General features: G+C 41.8%; 1 protein-coding gene across 10 annotated transcripts in view; it reads left to right on the top strand.

The window, feature by feature from the left end:
* Positions 1 to 23384, top strand: part of SLC4A4 (solute carrier family 4 member 4) — a 253723-nt gene that overhangs the window by 14897 nt on the left and 215442 nt on the right. For all 10 annotated transcript variants that reach the window (XR_010601212.1, XM_042856335.2, XM_065595954.1 and 7 more), the window contains exon 2: positions 15176 to 15249. Coding sequence is in view for 9 of the 10 variants with exons in the window: in XM_042856335.2 (XP_042712269.1) it covers positions 15177 to 15249 (73 nt within the window). In the remaining variant the exon portion in view is untranslated. The remainder of the gene's footprint in view (positions 1 to 15175; positions 15250 to 23384) is intronic.

Below are 23384 nucleotides of genomic sequence, written 5' to 3'. Positions count from 1 at the left end.
TGGGTTCTTATTCTAACATTGTACTTTAAATCAACGTGCGTACCATTTCACTATTGCCCAGGTACCACCAGTGGTACCTGTATCACAGTTTCAGAAATGCTGTTTCAGTGCGTTTTTTAAATGTATTGTGAATTATTTTTTTTAATGTCGTCCCCCACCCCCCCGCCGTTTCTAAAGTAGAATTGTGGGTCCTACCATACAGGGCTCAGATAACTATTAAAAGCATTTTAAAATGACTTAAAATAATCTTTCTAGACTTAAAATGTCCTGATTTCAAATTTCAGGCCCTTCCATGGCTGGAAATGAGGGCTGTGTCCCCCACTGCAAAGCAGGGATCTCCCCTCTGGAGAAAAGTTTGCAGGCATGTTGGGAAAATCTGTGCATATGGACCGGTCATCCTATGAGTTTGGAAGCAGTTGCAGCTAGCTTAACATCAGCATTAATAGGGACCTGTTCCTCAGACCAGCTTGCTTGAATAGCTGTAAAGTTTCTACAAGAACCTAAATATAAATCCTCTGAAAATGTAGGATACAGATGCTCTCCATTTCAAATACGTACACTTCATTCTCAGAGCTGTGATTTCTCATATCTGTATCTGGCAGTTCTGACGGCTGTAGTGTTTGGCCTGGTTCGCAAGCCCATTAGTCCTTGCACTGACGCCTGGATTACTTTGTGGAGAACTCAGGCCTCCTGGGCTAGTGTGGTAAGGAGTATCACTTGGCTGCCTTTCATTTTTCTCTCACTCCTTGGCAGTAACAATTAGCAGAAACAACATGTACCGGTTGGCTGTGGATGCTTTTAGACACAGTTTAGGAAGGCAGCAAGACGGTCCCTGATATCAAAAAGATTGAGAAACACTGATTTAGAGGAAGGTCTTGTTGTTGTGAGGGTTCATTTGCCCATCACTGTGTTGTGCTTGCTCAGCACATTAGCTCTCTGCTTCTGCGTGCCTGTTATGTGCACCTAGGGTGACCAGATGTCCCGATTTTATAGGGACAGTCCCGATTTTTGGGCCTTTTTCTTATATAGGCTCCTATTACACCCCCCCCCCCTTTGTCCCAATTTTTCACACTTGCTGTCTGGTCACCCTATGTGCACCACATGTGAATATCTAGCTAGGTCCTGACAGTATATTGCTCCTATCACCGTATCATGGAAGTACCTAAGGACAAGAGTTGTTTCTCTGCTTACATGAAGAGTCTTTCTGCTTCCTACACCAAAACAGTCTTCTTATGTCCACTTGTCAGTTTACATTGAAGATGGCAGTGAACTTATCCAACACTAGCAGTTCTGTTGAATAGTGTATGAAATCATTGGTCTTGTTGCTTGTAGCTCCAGTCATCTTTTGATGCTGCTGTTTTGGTGTCTGCTTTCAGCCCCTGAATGAAGTGTATCTCTAGTTGGGTGTCCATGCTGCTGAGGTTACAGTTCATTATTACAGTTTCCCATGGTCAGGTTTGGTGTATAATCCCCTGGGTGATCAGCTGTTCCAGTAGCCATCAGCCTGGAGAGGAGGGTACTGTGGCTGAGATGGGTATCTTCTTCTCCTGGTGGCACTGGGCAGTCCTCAGTGCTTTAGTGTGAACCATTGTGGAATTCTCAGGTGACACTTTGCGCAGGGACGCATTTCATACATGAGATCCATTGTGCCAGTTAGCTGTAGCGGGCTTTGAATGGGATGATTTCTAGTCTGTTTGATTTGGTGAAAGCTTACCAAAACTGTGTAGGGGCAGAAGCACTTTTGGGCTGATCTGAACTCACAGGTGATGCAGGGTTTGAGATGAGCATATGCTGCTACTCTTGAAATTTATCATAAATCTGTGGTGGTGCAGCAGACAGATTGCTTGAGAACATAAGAATGGTCATACTGGGTCAGACTAATGGTCAGTCTAGCTCAGTATCCTGTTTCACGATGGTGGCCAATCCAGGTGTTTCAGAGGGAATGAACAGAACAGGGCAGTTATTGAATGAGCTATCCTTTGTCATCCACTCCCAACTTCTGGCAGGCAGTGGCTAGAGACACCCAGAGCATGGGGTTGCATCTCAGACCTATCCTCCATGAACTTACCTAATTCTTTTTTGAACCCAGTTATAGTTTTGGCCTTCACAACATCCCCTGGCAACGAGATCCACAGATTGACTGTGCGTTGTATGAAGAAGTACTTCCAGGTTTATTTTTTAAACCTACTGCCTATTAATTTCATTAGGTGACTTCTGATCAGAATGTGTCCTGATGCATATCATTCATATTAGGTACATTTTGAATCCCCGGGGATCTGAGGTTAACATAAGTTTAGTCAGTATTTTGTTAAATACTCAGAATTGTTGAGACACAAAATGATTCTTCTGGATGGTATGGCTTGTGGTATTTTTTCTGTGCTGGTCTGACCTGGAGTGTGTGAATATACCTCTTTTTGAGTTGCAGGAGATGGGGAAATTCGTCTTCGTCATGCCTTATTTTCTTACATTAAGGCAACAATCCATACTATCATGACCCAAGGTCATCTTTCCTATGTCAGTCTTTCTCTAGTTCACTACTTGTCTTTTTTCCCCAACTGTTTTTGATCTAGTGCTAAGATCTTACAAAGTCGTCTTTGCAACTAAGTTAATCTGAGCAGTATTTGTCTTGAGAGCTTCCTACAGCTGAAATTGAGGTGCCATTCTCACCCCATCAACCTTACCTCATTTGGCCATGCTTGAAATGCATCTCCTTAAAGGCAGAAAGCTAGAGGGGGAAAATTAAAAAATCACTGCACACACAATTGGTTAGATAACCAAATAGGAAATCTTGCAGATTTCACTGAAATATTAATATGTAGGCCTTATTCTCCACTGCTTTACATCCGGTGTAATCACAGAGTGGGCCAGATCCTAACATGGTATAAATGATGTAGCACCTTTGAAGACACTGGAGTTATGCTGTTTTACACCAACTGAAATTTGGTCCTAGTGATTGGATTTAAAACATGAGTGGTGTAAACATTTTATATAGTCATTTACCCCGGTGTAATGTAGGAATAAATGAAACAGTGGAGAATCAGCCCCTTTCTACACAACTACTCACTGGTCAACAGTTAAGTTGTATAAAAACACAAAGCTACTTGAAATATTAAATTTAATAATTTAAAATCTCTTCTACTGTTGTTTCAGTTGCTTTTTATATTTCAAGGAGGTTTTCTCTTAACCTGCGGCAAAAATAATTGTTTTTTTTTTAAATCTTGCCAGATAATTCCAAAGATAAACCAGCTGATTCTTGTATCTTCTTCTTTTTTTTTTTTAAATTAAAAATGACTAAGAAATTATGGTTTTATAAACTGGCCATATTGCATGTTGAGAAACTTCTATTCCCCACAGATACTTTAAGCTACAAAAAACCCATACTGTTGTAGACCAGAATGGAGCCATTCATAAAATGTATAGTTAATAAATATTATGTCCTTAAATGTGCAAATATTTCACCTACTTATCTGACCAATTGGGAACTTTAAATGATCAGTACCACTATTTTGCCAAAATATACTTTTAATAATTCCTATTACTATGGTGTCCGGCAAATGCCCTGATATACTGAAATTATAAAGACAATACCTCTTTAGAGTTTTTGTGACTGCAGCCACTGAATGTATTTAATCACTGTTAGTCAGGTCCCCGATTCAGCAGTGCACTGAGGCAGTGCTTATTAATGGGTCGTAAGTATGTGCTTAAAGTTGCACACACTTGAGTGGTCTGCCGAGTCGGGTCCAGATTCTGATCTCTCACACTGATAGATTGCACCATGTGTAGATTAAGGTATTATTCCATGTGAGTAAGAGTTGCAGAATCTCTCCCTATGACTGCAGAAAGACACCAGCTATAGAAGTGTGGCTGACCAGAATAAAGGAATGAAGAGAAGTGGAATGATTTACTGTCAGTATTAGATGAACTCCTCAAGTATTTGAGCAAAGTTTGGCTAAATGGAATGAAATGACTTTTATATTTTAAAAAAAAAAAAATCACCCAGTGTAACTCGTATTTTTATTCTATCTCAACTTTTCTGCATTCACTTCCTTTTTGTATTATGTAAAAAAATTATATTGTCAAATTGTTTTTCTTTCATAAAAAATTAGTAACTAACATGTTCAAGATTTCCCCCCAACAGCTCGATGAGGTCAAACATTTCATGAAGTAGTAGTGTGCCTTGACTGTCAATTTTAAATAAAGTTAATTTAAGATGTGTTCAGTGATTCTAAAACCACTTTAATTGATCTAAATAACAGTGTAACATGGTGATACCGAGCATATATCTCTCCCCCCTCCCACCCCCTTTCAAAAAAATGGCAGGTTGGAGAATTTTCCCTAGTGGAAGATAATCACAAAACTGACCTTTCACTGTCCTTTGTGTCCTGTTTAGTGTTACTGTTATTCAGACCATAGATTTGGTTTGCATTTGCACTAGGTCCTAATAACCGGCTTATGAGACTACAGTGACAAGAAGAATGTTAGAATAGAATGAATAGGCACTGGTGTAAGTTGTTGGAAAAGACCATTTCTAAGAAATGCAACCTTGCTAAATGAACATTTTTTTTTTCCTTTTGAAATTGAACTTGATTTATCCACAATTACATGATAGGAGAAAAAAATGAAGAAAATAGTAAGATCCAAATCTTATGTGAAAGCTGTATATTTAGATACCGAAGGGTATATGACTAATACTGCGTTGTTGTCACCATTTTATGAAGACTAAGGCAATGACACTGAACATGAACTAGTAATCTGGAATATTTTGTGTCCTGGACAAATCCATCTTGGGCTGGCCCATTTGGTTGATTGCCCCTTGTGGTATCCTTTACTGAAGTAAAGTTGACATGGCTAAACTATAATGAAAGTGACAATTGAGTGCGTGAAAACATTGGGCATAATCTGATTCATGCGGGTCTTTTGAAAAGACCATATACCCCAGTGCTTTGCTCATTTTGTACTCATAAATGATCTGGAAAAAGGGGCAAACAGTGAAGTGGCAAACTTTGCTGACAATACAAAAATTAGACAAGATAGTTAAGTCCAAAGTAGACAGCGAACAGTTACAAAGCGATCTCACAAAAATGGGTGACCAAGAAAATGGCAGATGAAATTAATTGTTGATAAATGCAAAGTAATGCATATTGGAAAATATAATCCCAATTTTGTGTGTGTGTGTGTGTGTGTGTGTGTGTGTGTGTGTAAAAACAATGGGGTCTAAATTAGCTGTTACCTCTCAAGAAAGATCTTGAAGTCCTTGTGGATAGTTCCTTGAAAACATGTGCTCAATGTTTAGCAGCAGTCAAAAAAGCTAACAACGTTATTTTCTATCCCTTTCCAAATTGTTCCTAAGACACAGTATCATCATGTCCCTATGTGAATCCATGGTACGCCCACATCTTGAATACTGCAAGCTGTTCTGGTCACCCCATCTCAAAAAGGATATATTCGAATTGGAAAAGTTAGAGAAGGGGAACAAAAATGACTAAGTGTATGGAACAGCTTTCCTATGAGGGGAGATGAGAAAGACTGTGACTGTTCAGTTGTTTCTTTTCCAAGCTGAGGGGCGATATGATAGAGGTCTATAAAATCATGAGGGAGGTTGTGGAATCTCCATCTCTGGAGATATTTAAGAGTAGGTTAGATAAATGTCTATCAGGGATGGTCTAGACAGTATTTGGTCCTGCCATGAGGGCAGGGGACTTGACTCGATGACCTTTCGAGGTCCTTTCCAGTCCTAGAATCTATGAATCTATTGAGGGTGTGGAGAACGTGAATAAGGAAGTGTTATTTACCCTTCACATAACACACAAACCATGGTCACCCAATGAGATGAATAGGCAGCAGGTCTAAAACAAATATAAGGACGTACTACTTCACACAACACACAGTCAACCTGTAGCGCTCATTGCTGGGGATGTTGTGAAGGCCAAAAGTATAACTGGATTAAAAAATGAATTGGATAAATTCATGGAGAATAGGTCCATCTATAGCTATTAGTTAAGATGGTCAGAGATGCAATCCCATGCTCTGGGTGTCCCTTAACCTGTGATTTCCAGAAGCTGGAACTGGATAACCGGATGGATCACTCGATAAATTGTCCTGTTCTGTTCACTCACTCTGTAGCATCGGTCATTGGCCACTGTCAGAAACAGGATACTGGGCTAGATGGACCATTGGTCTGATCCAATATGGCTGTTCTTATGGTAACATAAAGGCCCCTTTACCAGCTGTCTGCACTGTTCATTGTGATAGGTGTACGTGACCAACACATTTATGTGGTGTATACCAAAAAGGAAGGTGAGTCTCCAAGGCGTCACATGCCCTTTGGGCAAAGACGTGATCCTCAGAGGGAGTTCTGCCGCACCGATCAGCAAGTGCATTCACTGCATCCTGGTGACATAAACCAACAACTGTTGTGGAAGCAATGAGATGGGGGTCCATATTTAATAATTACTATGAAATAAAAATAGTCCATGCTACTTTGGAGTTGCTTTGGCTCTGCCATCTCAGCCTTTTCCTGTACAGGATACATGAAACCTCTTAGATTTTTTGGTTTTGTTTTTAGTTACATTTTCTAGACTAGTTGGAGTATCTCACTAGATACTTAGTGGCTCCCTGTAGTATCTGAGGACCTCTGTATCTCACAGCGGTGTCACAAGGATAAGATCTGTGAAGTGGACTCCCCCATTTTACAGATGGGGAAACTGAGGCACAAGGAAGCTGAAGTGACTTGGCCAAGGTGACATAAGAAATCTGAAACTGAGCTGGTAGTTGAACCTAGCTCTCCTAAGTCCAAGTCCAGTGCGCTATGCTGTTATCCCATCCCTTATTCCCATAGCAGAAAGGTGTGTTTTTTAGGACTTAAACCCAGTAGATTATCAAGAGTTACTTTTGAAAGGGAGCTAGCTTTGTATTCGTAAAGAAGAATAGAATAGTTGGGGACCTCTCTGGAGTAGAATGGAAAAGTTTTTTTCTGTCCCTGCTGATCATAGCCTCTTGCTGAGAGTGTACACAAGTAAATTGTTCTATAACCAAGGGAAAAATACATTTAACAGAACTATCTGATTTATAAACCCACAAACCAGGCCATTCAGAGTGAAGAGAGATTGAGCAGCTCATACTTCGTCTTGTAGCCCATATGTGAATTTCTGTTGAGAAAAGAAGACGAAATGAACCCTGTGAGGAATTGGTCACATTATGTATATATATTTTTTCCTCAACAAAAATTCAGATATGGGCTGCAAGGTAATCAATTCCTCATTAGGATTTAATCTAGTTAATCTCCCCTTCCATTTAATATCTGAACCCCTCCCAGATATTTAAAAGTAGAAATAACTTTTCTCTTTCTTCCTTATTAGCCTTTGGAAGAAACAGCTTGATTAGTTTGCAGGGTTTTTGTTTGTTTGTGTGGGTAACAGAATGAGGAAAAGCTCAGTCAAATCACTATGGTTTTGCATTCAGCTCTGGGAGTGACACGGGCCAGAGTGACTCGCCTCTTTAGGGGAAGGAAGTGCAAGAATCGGGGTCCCGCTCCAGTGACAATTGTGTGTCTCACTTTGATGAACCTCCTGCACTGGCCATCAGTTTCATTGTTCCAGTGGAATGTAGCTGTCATGGAAGGAGTAGTGGTCGGGTAGCCAGGTCTGGTCCCATGGAGGAGCCAGTGCGGGGAGTGGTTTTTTGGTGATGTGCTCGTGGCAATCTGTGTTGTACTAGCTGTAGTCTGTTCAGGATATGTGGTGTTAGCCATATATATGAGAAGCAGAAGCCCAGAGGTCATGAGTGATTGGGCACAAAGCTGGCCATCCTGATCCAAGAAGATTGGATGCTATCTGCTGGGCAGTCGCAAGTGGAAGAGGGGTGTCTTTTGCTGCTGTTGGTGTTCGGATAGCCAGTAGCCCTGAGTCCAAAGGGACCCCAAGTCTGCAGACTGATATAGTCTGAAGGCAGCTGCCCTCGGGACTGAGACGTTGTTCTAAAGGAGGCAGACACTTCAGTTGAAAGCTCTGTATGAATAGTAGAGGGCAAGGTTCGCTTCTGCAGAGGACATACTGTTTTCTCAAGTGTTAGATTCCCCAGCCTCCCCATCAATGATGGAAATTCTAGGAAAAGAAGGTCTAGCATATTAATGTAATCTAGGCCCTGCAAAGCAAATGGCCTTTATGAAGGTGCAGGCTTCAGTACAGGCTTTGTTACCCAACTCCCACTTTTCTGTATACAGGTCTCATTTGGCAGTGAGTAGAGGTCTTATTTCTTAGGGTTGGGAGTCCATGTTTCACAGTCAGTGCTGAACTGACCTCCCTCCAGAGTTCTGCTAATGTCGTTTGTTTTGGCCAGTAGGCATTGCTATTAAGTGACTTGATGTTCACAATCCCCTTTCCTCCTTGGAGCCTTTTCATGGTTTCAACCCCTGGGGACTTCATTGACTGCAAAGGGATTGCTATTTTAAACTTGGTTCTCTCATTGGAAGAACTGTGTGCTACTCACATAGGTTGTTTGAGCTGGCTGAATGTCTCTACATTAAGTCTAAAGCTTATTTGGGTTTCTTCCCAATTTCAAAACATGTTTAAAATGGGAAGAATAACAAAGTCGTATCGGAAACTTCTCGTTTATTATCGGTGTTCTCTAGCAGTGTTGCACATTTATGAACTTGCGTTGGTTGTGTCTCAATCTGATAACCAGTGCTATCACATCATCTTTTCTGCTCTTCTTATCACAGTCGTCATCTTCTCTCCTGTCATAAATTCTAAAGGTATAAAAAGCACTAGTGTTGTTTACTCTGTGTGAAAGACTGAATTAAGTTCTTTACAATAAACCATTTCAATTAAACATGTAACAAGGAAGTACTTTTGCTGTAGCATGGCTTATTTGCATAAAACACATTCTTCACCGCCTCTGTGCTTAGGCTATATAGCCAAAAGGTGGCAGCACTCCATCTGTTTAGTTGTTCTGTATTTTGTAGAGAAACAACCTTTTTCTTTAAAACCGGTTTTAGAAACCTTCCTTCAGTGTTCACCTTCCCACTATAACTTCCGACGTTTGTATTAAACAGACCTGTTCTGCATCTCGCAAACTTTCCAGACCCTGAAAGTGATTTCCATTAGTATATTAGGCAGGCTTTCGGAGCCAGAGGTTCTCAATGTGTCCTATAACATTCAAACAGATTTGTCTTAATTTTTAAAAAGATTCCTTTCTTGCGTTGTAGACTGAGCAGTGATTCCTAAATTGTAGACCTAAACTGTGAGTAGTATGACAAATACAATATAGAAAAAGTAATACTTCTCAGTGCTATAGTAACTTTCAAATGGTGATCTCAGAACATGTTATATACTCTAAGCCTCACTACATTACTGTGAGTTGGGCATGAATTTTCCCTAGGTTAGTGCTGGGGAAACTGTCTGAGGCCTTGTCTACACTAAAAGGAAAAATAGATCTAAGCTACGCAATTTGAGTTGCGTGTATAGCGTAACTCCAATCGGTGTAGCTTAGATCTACTTACCACAGGGTCCACGCTACGCGATGTTGATGGGAGACGCTCTCCCGCTGACTCCCCTTACTCTTCTCAATCCGGTGGAGTACAGGAGTCAACGGGAGAGCGATTGGTGGTCAATTTAGGGGGTCTTCACTAGACCTACTAGGTCGACCACCAGTACATCTATCCCCGCACATCAATCCCCTGATAAGTGTAGACAAGCCCAGAGGTTAAGTTTGCTTCGTTCAGGGTCACTCAAGAAGATGTCAGTTGGGACTTGTGCTCCTAACTCTCTCGGAAGCTTTTGAATTCCATCCAAAATCTGCATCTCCTCCCAGTTAGGTATTTTAACAACAAGACCATCCTTGGCAGGAGCTTTAGAATATAATGTGCAAAGTGGAGACCACTAAAGAAACTTAAAAAGAAGAGCGGTCAGAGGCAAGGAACAAGAGTTCTGTGGTAGTTTCAAAACAACAAAAATCCATTAAACAAATTAATATTGAGTCACTGCATGTCCTTTAGGAAAAAAGTCGGGTTCGATCATAGGAGAACTGAACTTTCTGAGGTGCTTTCCCTGGCATGACTTCAGTCTCACTGAGAACTACGCAGGGTAGGGAGCCTGACTTACCTGATGATTCCCTTGGGAGGTCCTCCGGTTTTTTTGGAATAGCAAAACCTTCTCAGGTTTTCCCTCCACTTTGCACTACTTCCCTTCCTCCAACTTTTCCTTTTGCCCACTGTTAAACCACCGTGCCCTCTTGACCCGATGTTGTAGCCACCATTCTTATGGATTTAGGAGAGGCTGAGACTCCCTTTAGACTAGTCAGTCCTGCTTCTAAATTGACTACTAGAGGGTTCCCGTGGATTCTAGCACTCAGCAGGGGAAGGTACATTACTGCCTGAGCTGGATGTTGTATCTTGATATGATGATGGACTTTGGTCAAAATCTCATATATATATATATATAGGGTGGGATTTTTCAGAAGTGCTCAGCATTGGACGGCTCAGCTCCCACTGAAGTCAACAGGTTGACTTTTTTTTGCCCCCAATTTTTTCCCATTAGAAAATGGTTTCCCCAAATCTAGAAACTGAAAATGGAAAACGGATAGACTTTTTTTGGTCTTCAACAACTGACACAAAACATTGTAAGTCAAAATGAAGAAAATTTTCTTCCCAGCTCTAGCAATTGCTATTGATGTCAGAGTTAGGCCCACCCATATGGCATGACCTTACCGGGATAGCAAGCCTACTCCACTCTTACTCTTTTCTCTCTCAGAGTTGAGACCCTTTCCTCTCTCAGGACTAAGACTCTGTTCGATCTAATAGCTCCAGCTTTCTCCACCATGGGACAGGGCAGCTTGCTCTACCTAGCAGCCACGGTGTGCTGGTATGACGATACACAATTCTCCCCCTTTTCCACATCTCCAATAAAACTCTTGAAGAGTTTCACCAGTTTTATTTCTTTGTGCAACTGCTGTCCCAAATTTAGCTTTTCTCCCCCCCCCCCCCCCCCCAAATATTTTTTAGGAGTCTGAACACTTTTTTGGTGAAAATTTGTAATGCATCTTTTGTGCCAAATTTTGGCCAGAGGGAGTCTTTTGACAATCTGAGAAGGGCAGGAACGTCAGTCAGGAGGTGTGCCTCTGGATGTAATTGCTAGTCTCCCAGTGGATTAAACACAAGGCTGGGAGCCAAGGCCGTCAGCTCAGTGCCACTGACAGCTGCTGCCTCAAGCTTATCCATCAATCATTGAATGGTGGTATTGAACAATGATTGTGACAGAATACAGTCTGGCTGCACTCCCAGATAGGAAACCATTCTGCTCTGAGATCCTGAATATACCAGCGACATTGTCTGGCGAATTGTTGCAGCTGATCTGGTTGAGGGATAAACAATGGTTTGAACCCCTACCCATTATCATCAAGTGGCCTCCAGCTCTGCATTGCAATCAGCTCAGTATCAGCCTATCCGGGTGAGGCACCGATATTTGGGCAGTGTGATAGTGCTGGAAGAAAAGATGTGGATGCTTGTATAGAAGCAGCTGCCGCCATGTTTTAGGCCCTTCAACGGCCTTTGTTGGGGGCGTTGTGACATCAAACTCGCTGAGGATCTGTAGAACCACCGTTATACAAACTCTGTTGTAAGGCAGTGAACCTGGGCTCCGACGAAGGCTGAAGAACACTGGATTTATGTTTTTGGTCCCTTCCAACCTTGAGATTCTATGATTCTTGTTGACTTTGTTAGCTGCTCCATATCAAGTGGCAGGACAAGATCAATAATTAGGCTATTTGAAGCCAAACTCAGCCACTGCCTCCATCAGCACTGGTTTGGCTTTGATGGTTTTCTTGGTGTGGACATATTATTAGACGGGAAGCCCAGCAGATTCTGAAGCGTGTGTACCAAGGAATGCTGCTACATGGCTGGTGATCAGGTGGGCGTTGAAAGCTTTGGGGACGTGACAGTGATGGACATAAACAGAGTTTACCATCTGACCACTTTAAGCCTCTTTCCAGAGATGGATCCAGGTGCTGCTCAATTTGCAAGGAGGCCATGTGCCTCCGGGATTTACCATGATGATGATGATGATGATGATAGCCAAGGCAACTGAAGTACTAGTTCTGGCCATTCAACCTGTATCTCCCTCTGCATGCTTTGGTGAAAGCATAAACGTTGACATATGCTGTAAATAGTTAAGGATCCTCTGAAACTAGAAGCTGTTATTGTAAAAGCATATAAAATGCTAAAGATATGAGAGTGTGAGTTTTTGTCCTGAACTGTGTAATGCAGGTGCCTTTTAACAGTAATGTCTAAAGACAGTTGTTCACTGCAGTTTGTCTGCTGGCGGCTTGTCACTCGCTGATTAGCAGCTGGTAATGCTGTTCTTGGAAAAGCTGTGTAGTCAATCAGCAGCTGGAGGGGGACACCTGAGGGGAAGTGGAGGGAGATGTTTCTCTTCCTCTCGTAATAAAAATTCTTACAGCTGAAGATTTTCATGATGTTTCTCATGAGATCTGTATGTAATGGTGCGGTGTCACTCAAAGTAGCTTAAAGGGACTGTCTGATTAAAACCATATTTAAAAAGCCCCAAACTTGCCAGTGTTGCATATGCTGTTTTAGATAGCATTTTAAAAACTAAATCTTCCCTTTACCATTCATTCACCTTGTTTGCATTTCACTCCTTGTGGGCAGTTCTGTTCTTCCCCCCCCAGTCGCTGTCACTCTTTGGTTACGCTACATTACCACAATACTGCAATGTTTGGGAAGTGGGGCAATGTTTAAAACTGGACCGGAAAGAATTTTTGAAAATATTCCTATTGATGTTATGTTTATAACACACATTCATAAGCGCATACAATCTGGGTCCTAAATGAATTGATATTGCTTCTTTAAAAGAGGATCTTATCCTTTGACATATTGGCAGAACAGTTTGTGAGGAAGCCTCTGTAAGAATAGCCGTTTTGTGAAGTAATCAAGGGAGAAATACATGTGCATTAGGTTTCTATTTGGTCTGAAAATTCAGTGCCATCTGTTCCAGATGTTTTCAGCTGCATTTATAGCAAGCAACTGCTATGCTGCTTAAAAAGAAAAACAGTTTATTTTACACTCTTTCTCTCACCCATTGCACTTAGACGACCAGCCATCGAATCAGTTCCTTTGTCTGCGTAACAAAAGTTGCGCAAATAGTGTTGAATAATTTAATAAATGTGAACTCTGGGGCAAGGCTTTTGTGCATGTGTGCTGGCTTTGTATTTGTAGCTGCTAATGCTAGCTTGTAGAGCATGTTAAATCTTATATCATCGTGCAGGGGAACAGCAGCTTGTAAAATGGTACAATGTTCATACATTGTAAAATAATAGGACTTTATCCTCCAGAACAGACTTCTGGTTACCTGCTACATACAGTATGTGAGGAAACCATCAGACTATACTAACTAGAGATGGGCCTGTGCTGCAAAGTTCAGAATTGGATCCAAACTTTGTGGGTGCCAGGATCTGGGGTGTTGGTTTGGGCTCATCTCTAGAATTAAACATGTCAGATGGTGATCTAGTAATTATTATCCAGAAGAAACAAATGCACTGTGGGTGTTCACTTATTGGTTTTGAATCTGGCCCCCTCTCCTCTGCCCCTCCCCCTATATGAAATATTCGGGTATCTGCTGTGCGAAGTGAGCTTTTCTTAGCTGGAAACTAATAGCTAAAGGCTATAATAATGTGGCTGTTACTAAGAGTCCAAGCTGGAGGAAAACACAACTGTTGATGGGAGAATTGCTGGTAAACTGTTAGCTGGAAAATGGAGAGACGAGGGGGAATTATGAAGCTTATTGGCTTATAAAATTCTTGGAATGGTTTTTGCTCAGAGAAAGCTTGACATCTTGTAACAAAGCAGACACCCTAGTAAACAAATTTGTTCGCTAGGTCTCTATATGCGCAAGATTACCCTGAGCTCTTGAAGATCTAAATCAATTTACTGGTAGCTGTTTTTGCTTTTAGAGCACCCTTTTGGGGGGCATGATTAGAAGACCTGATAAAGTGTTAGTATGTTCTCCAGGGATTCTCCCACTTTGGGCTGGCTCTCTGAGCCTTTGCAGGAGGGTTGCAATTATTTCCCAAATGCCCTTGTCTTTCACAGTTGGTAGAAAACTTTAGGCCCCAGTTCTGCAGCGTTACATGCTCTGAAAAGCCTCATTGACTTCAGTGCTGTTTGCAGTGTGTAAATTAAGAACCCCTATTTGACAATTAGCACTGAATGGTTTCCCTATCCTAAGAATGGTAAAGGTTGACAAATGTTTACTTATTGACATTAAATATAATTAAAGTATTTAGCATAGTATGTTGCAGGCTTCCTTTAATTTTGATTGTAACTCTTGATATTTGCTAGTCAGAAGTAGGTTTACAAACACTCACTAGGGAAGTTTCAGCGATCTTATTTAGTGGTGAAATTGTATAGTGAAAATCACATTTAATTGAACAGGAGGACTTCCTGGCATTGTTATAAAATTAGGAACAAATGGGAGGTGAGGGGAGAGAGAAAGGGGGAGAGAAGTGAAAGAAAGAAAGTTAGAAAATCAATACATGAATGAATGGCCTGCACACACAAATAACTGCTGTGATGGCCTGACTTGCTGTAGCTTGGTCTCTGGATAATCCTCAGATGTCAGATTTCCGTAAGGCCAACATGTGACACAAAGCTTGCCTTTCCACAGAGAAGTGTGCTTTACTGGTATTAAGAGGCTGGCTGGCGCCTCGTCTCTCACCGTGCATGAGAATGTGTGTGTGTGTGTCTGTCTGTATGCATTATGTGTGTCTGTTTGTGTAGGTGGTTCTACGGGCAGTGTGTTTTAGAAGAGCTTTTAAGTGAAACCGGATTTCCACAAGCTATCGGCTAGTGTATAGACGCACCAAACTACTATGTGCGTCTCTTTTTTTAAAGAAAAGACTCCGAGCTGGGATTACCTTTCTCGCACCTGCCACCACTGATGTCCTCTCAAGGTTAGAGTTTGAGCTACGTGGGACCAGCTTAATACCAAACGCCATTCAAAAGGAGCTGCATGAAGGAACAGCAGACACGGAAAGAAGAGCACCAGCACCCACCCAATAACATGAACAATAGTTTGCAGGTTAACCTGCCCAGGAGTTGGGCTGGTTCAAATAGCTCACTCCAGGAGAAGTCTGAGCACTCTTTTTTTCTTTTCTATTACTACAGAATGGAGGATGAGGCGGTGCTGGACAGAGGGGCTTCCTTCCTTAAGCATGTATGCGACGAAGAAGAAGTGGAAGGTAAGAGATCTATATTTCTTGGGTTAATGTGTGTCTTTAAAATTTAATATTTATATATTGGAGCAAAACAAATTGCCACAGGCAGATTCAGTGAAAAGGGATAGTTCTTTTTCTGAACAATTAAGCTTAAAAATGATTGAAATGGCGGCAGCCAGAATTAGCATAGACCTGACTTTTTACAGCTTAACTCTCACTTTGAAAACGGGACTCTCTTTGTGCTGCTGGCATTCTTTCTTTATTTCCAAAATAACATTCACATGCCTCCACAGAATAGCCATGAGATGCTGTGTTTTTGTTTTTTTACATATAAATGCATTTCACAGCACTTACGAATCAATATTGCACCTTGTATGGCATACATTGGCAGGCATCACAAATGGAGGAGACCCTTGCACAAAATGATCCCAGCTGAGTCGGTATTGAGTGCTGGCCTCTGGGTGCCAGACTCCGGGCACTAAGAGGATCATTTTCTGTGGGATTCTTTCGGCTTAGAAGAAATACAGGCCATGACTTTCTGTGAGAAAAGGGACCTGTTTAACTAGGCCAAGAGTTGCTCCATATTTAAAGAAATGAACAAGAGCATCTGAATTTTTTTTCTTTTGCATAAACTAAATATATTTATATAACTCCCACCAAACTATGAAAATAGTTTTAGAAAATATCTGCAAAATACAGTGATTGGGTCTCTGAATGCAACTATCAAGCTTCCAGCAATTCAAAATAATCATTTCAAAAAATAGCCTGGAAACTGCCAGATATGAGAAGCACAGTGTTTTGTTTCCTCAACTACGTCAGCTGTGCTCCATGGCTATAAAAACCGCCCTGTTGGTTTTAACGAGGCCATTTACTGTCTATAGGGGTTGGGGTGAGCGGGTCTCCTGTTGGAGGATACTGACCCCACGGGTGTGACAGCCTTAGCATGGAACGTAAACATGTAAATTTTTCTTTAAACGTTTCTCCATATTTTAAAGCCTAAAATGGTGACAAATCCTGTAACTGCAGGTGGAAACAATGTTAATAAAACCTGCCCTCTAGCCTCCCCTGATAATAAAACACAGTTATACCGGTAAGGAGCAGAGCAGCAAAAGGTCATGCCAACCCCCTCAAGGTGTATTAAAAATAGAAGGGTTTTGAGTGGCTGTTAAGACTTTGATTTTCTATCTGACCCTTCTTTAATATTCTTTCCAGGTGAATACGCAAATGTGATCTATCATTAAAGAATCGCAGTCCAATTGTTATCACCTTGCTGGGGGCAGGGAGTAAGAGTAGGTGAAAAGAGATGAAATATCTATATAATTCCTCAGCACAGGAGACTGGGAACTGTAACTCCAGGTCTGAGCCTTTTGATAGACTCAAACTTTGGGTTGTATAACTAACTCCCTTGTTCTCATTAATGGCAGTGCCTAGGTACTACAGTGAAACTTCTTAAACACCCCCAGATAACTAGTTAAGGAAGCTAGCACATGTAAAGTTTTGAGTACTTGCAGTGTAGCAACTGCCATTGTATCGGAATAGGAACAGGTGTGCTAATGTGAAAAGACTTCAAGTTGCCACTTCGCCTCTGCTGTTCTTTGGGGCATGGGTTGTCCTTTTCGTATGTGCTTTGACAGCACCGGGCACATTTTGGGCACTTTGCCATATAAATAATTATTCATATGTGTTGGCCTTTTGTATACGCTGCATTTGCCTAACCAAGAACACACCACGCATGCATGTACCTAATCTACCTGTAACAGTAACACTAATGGGAATTATATGAGAGCATATGTCTCTATGGCATGTCCCCAGACTTTGAAGATAATTTAAGATCTGTGTGTGTATCTGGCCATTTCCTGCTGATTGTCATGAAGAAGTTATCATTTCACTTCTGGTGTTAATGGGTAAATGCTACCTGCCTACCTTGCTTTAATATCAAAAGGGCATAGGTAATAACTACAATACATTTTTGTTATGAAGAGCTGCTTTGTTGGCGGCTGGCTGATGTCGTATAGAGATGCTCGGAAATATGGCTCAGCATATTTTAGTGAGGTTACTTCCCAATTCCATTTCAGAGAATGGGAAAATATAAGCATTATTGCGAGAATGAGGAACAAACGGAGCTCCAGGGTCAAGTTTTTCTAAAAAGAAAAGCAGCCCCATTTATCGACAGCACTGTACATTCTTTTCTTAAAAGGTAGTGACGTATTCCTAAAATTCCACCAAGTCAGGAATCTAGATATGTGAGACACACAGATTACTTAACTTGTTTTGGAACAAGGGAAAAAGTAAAGCTCCACCTTATCCCTTGTGATAAGATCTTGCCTCTCTAACTCCCCTCAAGCCAGTAGTAGCTCTGACTTCATAGTGGGGCGGAGGATACTTGATTTCAAGTTTGGCAACTCAGTTAAAACTGTAAAGAAGGAGGGGCACTCTGACAGGGTTCAGGTATGTAGGTGAATGTGGCCTGCATTTCCGCAAGTTTCCCCCCACCCTGTATCCATCTACTTTAATAAGTTATGGATACCATGAAGATGGATGCAGTATTGGAACCCGACTAGAACAGAATTCTCTGTTACACTGGAAATTTGTCTGTGGATCTCATCAATGTTAAGGGGAGTTATTTACATAAACGTCTGTACACATGGATCAGAGAAACATGTGGAACTTAATTAGGGACTTTGCAACAAGAGAAACTTTAATAAAAAAACTTCCCAACCCGTAAAACCATTTGCCATTTTTGCTAAACCTCTTTTTCTTTTGCTTGCCCCTGTTGTGATGTCAGTGGATTTGTGTTATCACACATTTGGGGGAAAAAGTTGTGTAATGTCATAAAATGCTACCCTTAATTTTGCTTCACTCAAACATCACTCATTTTGCAGTAACAATGGGAGACTGTGAATTACTGATTGATTGATTTTTTTTAAATATAGTATAAATGAACAAGAGAAATTAAAAAATATAAGCAAGGAAAAATCACCACAGAATGTACTTTGTTAATTTGTTTTGATAACTTAGCTTAGTTTAAATTGCACAATAGAAGAGGGAGCTGCGTTTTTGTGTCTTCAAAACCTCCACAGACTTTGATTTTGCAGTTGCAAAATTAGGAGTGATTACTTAAAGTGTAAGCTCTTTGGGGCAGGGACTGTCTTGTTTTGTTTTGTATCTGTACAGCACCTAGCACATTTGGGGGGGGAGGGTCCAGATATGGACAAAGCCCTCAGTGCTGCCACAATACAAATAGTAAATAGCAGTAGGGGTTTGGGTTCCAATTCTGGTTTTTATGTGAACCTTCAAATTTTGAGAGGCTTCAGATAAAAGATTTCTATTTCAGCTCCTCTCTAGTTTTAATTCTCTGTTACGCTTTGTATACTATTAAATATGCTGTAGTACAGCTTGGATAAACTCTCAAGTCCTGATTCCATACAAATGCAGTAGAACCTACCTTAAATGGTCTAATAGGAGGTTCTTTGCATAATACCATCTTTCTAACATTTGATAGCTTGACACTAGTAAATCTACCAGCATGTTTACCATCCGTTTTTTTCAACTTATGGCTAATCTTCTTTATCTGTAGGTGAGATGTCATTCTAGTCTGCTGCAAATGTCTTTTATCCGTCGGCAGGGTAGTTGGCAGACTTCAGTGTTCTCTTAATGTGCTGGTGTCGTGTCTGACATCAGTGCTTTCTCACTTCCACTGCTGTGACACTTTAATGTCCTATTTGAAGGGCTCGGATTTAAAAACTTGGGTCAAAATTGGGATGACTGTAAAGTGATTTTATTTAAAATGGTACTTAGCTGAATGTGCATTTTAAAAAGAACTGTCAGGGTTTTTCCTTCTGCCTTTTAAAGAAAGTACACCTTTGGGAAGTGTCATAGAGTTTAGGGCCAGAATGGACCACCAGATCATCTAAACCTCCTGAGTGGCACAGGCTACTCACATGCTAAACATGAAAAGGCAGTGTATAAGTGCTGAGTGGTCTTTCTTTTAAAGGAATATTAAATTCTCCAGTGACAGAGCCTTGTACTACAAATTATTTTACATCAAATCTGAGGAAAGTGTTTTGTAATACCATAATGGCAATAACATGGCTTTTTTAACCCCCGTTTTAAAGGGAGAAGATAGGAATTGCTGATTTCCTTAATTAAAGGCAAGGAGCAAACACTCAACCAGCATTAAAAACACTTAATATGGTATTAAATGATCAATTTAAAAACAATCCATCTCTGTGCAAAAGTGACACGAATGAGATGCGCACCTGCTCTCCAACTTGGCGGCTTACCAAACTTGGCTGAAGGCCATGCTAGTTGAAATGGTGACAGTCAGACGGCGGCATTGTGCCCCTTGGTCTGCTGGTGTGAGAGAGTGTTCCAAGTGGAGGGCTTTGGATGTACTGATGGAGGCAAACCAGAGCACCAGGCCTGCCAAGGGAGCTGCTTGCACAGACTCCAGCTTGACAGGCAAATTTGCTGGGACTGTGCAGGATCCCTTTTCAGGATCATGGCCCATACTATTTAACTGTACGCATAATAATATACATTTACTGTGTGTGGAGCAGGGGTTCTCAACCTTTTTCTTTCTGAGCCCCCTCCCCCCCAACATGCTATAAAAACTCCATGGCCCACCTGTGCCCCCACAACTGGTTTTCTAAATAGATTCATAGAATATCAATATAAAAGCCAGGGCCAGCGTTGCAGGGTAGCAAGCAGGGCAGTTGCCTGGGGCCCCACACCACAGGGGCCCCGCAAAGCTACATTGCTCAGGCTTCGGATTTAGCCCCCGGTGGCATAGCTCAGGGCCCCGGGCTTCAGCCCTGCACAGCGGGACTTCGGCTTTCTGCCTTGGGCCCTAGTGAGTCTAACACTGGCCCTGCTTGGTGGAGCCCCTGAAACCTGCTTGTGGCCCCCCAGGGGGCACCGGACCCCTGGTTGAGAATCGCTGGTGTATGGGACAATGCTATGGTCCGCTTACCCAATCAGGTTGTGTGTCCGCTGCCTCAGTTTCTCCAGAGAAGTACATGTAGACTCGTGGTTTGTCACATCCCCTTCTTTGGATCTGATTTGCTAAGAAAACATAACAGTTCAAACATAACTGCCAGAACAAATCTACCAGCCCTCTCCCCAGACTCTGACGTTCCTTCCCCAAACCATTTCATGTCTAAAGCCTCTCCTAGCTGAGACTTGTTCTGCACCCACTTGGCTAGTATGGATTCCACTGGCCCTGGGTTCTCCTCGTTCTGTATGAATAGCCGCTCTCTTATAAGTGCTGCACCCCAGCAGTTCTCACGTGACCCCGGTCGTTTGACTCAGCGGCAGGCCAGAACCTGGAAACAGGATGCTGGGACATACATGTGCCCAGGAACTCTGAGCACCATTCGCTCAGAGGGATCTCAAGTTGCTCTACAGATTTTACAAACTCTTTCCGTTGGACTCTCTTCCCTCACTGCTGGCATGTGTCTGCCTCTGGGGTGAGACACAGCAACTCTTCATTAGTGCCCAACAACACTACATGACTGCTTAGGACAGAAAGTGAAGAGTATATAACATTTGCCTGTCTCTGCTGTGCTTGATACCCCATCCCTTTCTGAATTCCTTTAGGTTATTTTTAAACAAATAACCTAAAATACATATACAGAAGGTCAGACTAAATGATCACAATGCTCCCTTTCTGGTCTTGGACTCTGAATCTAGGAAAACTTAAAATATGGCAGGGAGGTCCAGTCACAGCTGTGGAATTTCTAATGGAAGATGGAGTTGTATTTTAGTGACTTTTCATTCGGTTTACTGCCGTCTTGGGCTCACTTTTTATTTTCTTCTCATTAATGATCTAGAAATAAATACCGAGAAGCCACTTAAGCTAATACCTGCTAAAGGGAAAGAGAGACCAGTTAAAACCGATAATCTGTGCAATAAATCAAAACCTATAGAAACAAAGTGAAGTCATTCCTAATTATACCTGATAAATGACAAAACTTATCAAACAAACAAAACACAAAAGCCTCCTGGGAAGCAAAAGGTAAAAATTAAGGCAATAGACTGACTGGATGAATAAACTCTATTAATTTAATCAGTTCTAATTTCAAACCGGAGTAGAAAAGATCCCAAGAAGGGCAATGAATATGGAATGCTAGAGAGCTTCCATTAGCGGAGAGAATAGTAAGAGCAAAGATAGGTTAGTGTATAAGATAACAAAGGGTATAGAGAGAAGGCCCAGTGGGTGCTTCTGTTTAACCATTCCTCATGAAACAAGAATGAGAGGGCAGGTAGAGCAAAGACCTAAGGAAAGGGGAGGCTGAGCCTGAGAGATCAAGGTTGGAGATGGAGAGGAGTGAGAGGAACAGAAGTAGAATTGGCCTAGTGGATCAAGTCAGAATTTAGGACCAATCCTGGTTTCTTGCTTGACTTTCCCTGTTTGTGTGTTCACTGACCATTGGGAAAGAATCTTATTCTTCATTGGTCTAAGGGAAAGAGAAATATTCATTGCTTTGCTCTGTGGGCCTGTAAGCAGCAAAGCTGGGCTTACTCTGGTGAGTACTGCCAGGGCTGCCTTGTAACTCAGTGGCGCTAATATGGGCTCTTTGTGTTTAGAATTCTCTTAACAATTTCTAGGGTATGTATGTTCTCTTCACATGGGTCCGGTGGTATTCCAAGACTTTTTGGACAATATTGTGGGTATAAGAGGCAGTGTAAAGGGACTTTAAAATGAGCATACTTAATATTTATGTTCACTTGAAGGCCCCTTCACCGTGACCGAACAGAGTAAAATGGCCTGGGTATAAAATGAGAATCAGACTATTTAGGATACATCTACACTGCAAAAAAACAAAACAAAACAAAAAAAACCCCAACAACCCTGTAGCAGTGAGTCTTGGAGTCCAGTTCAACTGACTTGGGCTCACACTACGGGGCTAGAATAGTACTGTAGACATTCCTGCTTGGGCTGGAGCCTGGGCAAAGGGGGTTGGTCTCAGAGCCCAGGCTCCAGCCTGAGTGGGCATGTCTACACTACTACTTTTAGCCCCGTAGCACAAGTCCCAGAAGCCCTTGTCAGTTGAACCAGACTCAGACTCTCTGCCATGAGTGTGATGTTTTTTGTGCAGCCATCAGCGTGGAGGGTGGACATGGAGATAAATGGGGGCCCTGTATCAAGGAGTCTGACCTTGGAGTACTCCAGAATCTAGGTGCAATTTCCCTTTTAAAAGAAAACTGCGTCCTCAATATAGTTAACCATAATTGCATACCCAGAAGCAGGGTGCCATTAGGATGTACTTGTGATGTACAGTAGTACTGCAGAATTAGGTGCATGATAAGGGCTTTTATAGAGGCACCCAGCATTTGCCAAAATTGGTGGCAGGGTACTGGACTGGGTGGATCCTTGGTCTGTTCTGGTCCATCATTTCTTGTGTCCATCTTTCTGTTAGATCCTTATAGGCATTTTCTGTACCTTTTTTCTTGTTCATCCTGTGTACTTTCCCCAACATTCGTGCCCCTGTGTGTGCTAGCAGCGGCTTTCAGTGATAGTGACTCACATTTCCGTCTCTAAAGCACAGGGTGAGTGTGCCTCCAAATTTAGGTGGCTAGTTTCACTGACAAACACTTCTGTTGCTCAGTCATGCATGCATGCTGCAGCTCTGCTATGATATGCAGGAGGCAGCTTCACATCTCCCAGTCCTGACCACCTGTGCTTACCTTGTGAGTAGCAGAGTTCTTGTGATGCCCCAGCTGATATGCCAAACACCTGGGCAGGCACTGAAATGACAGCAATTTACTCTAAGTATCATGGGGACACTTTTAGTGCACTACAAACCTTTTTTGAGGCGGTGAGATAGAGGCTTGTTTAGGTTAAACATTATGTATTGATTATGACTCTACAATAATAACCAATGGCCTAGTTTTGTCCATAATCACAGGAATTTAGTGCACCTAAGGGGGAGGAAAGACTATCTCCTCTAGACTTAATGGCATGCAGTACAAGTCTCCTGTCCTCCAACACAGCTCAGTGCAACACACTTGCAAAATTCAAAGTCCTTCCTGCTCAGACAATTAGAAGAACTAGGGTCAAAATTTTCAAACTTTCATGCCTAAAGAAGGGGCTTAATATATTCCGAAAGGCTGAACGCTGAAAGCTCTCACCTAAGTCACTGGGATCCATAGGGCTC

This window comes from Chrysemys picta, chromosome 5, assembly GCF_011386835.1.
Source record: "Chrysemys picta bellii isolate R12L10 chromosome 5, ASM1138683v2, whole genome shotgun sequence".
Taxonomy (NCBI): Eukaryota; Metazoa; Chordata; order Testudines; family Emydidae; genus Chrysemys; species Chrysemys picta.
The sequence above is the reverse complement of the archived record's forward strand: the minus strand, read 5'-3'. Positions and strand labels throughout refer to the sequence as shown.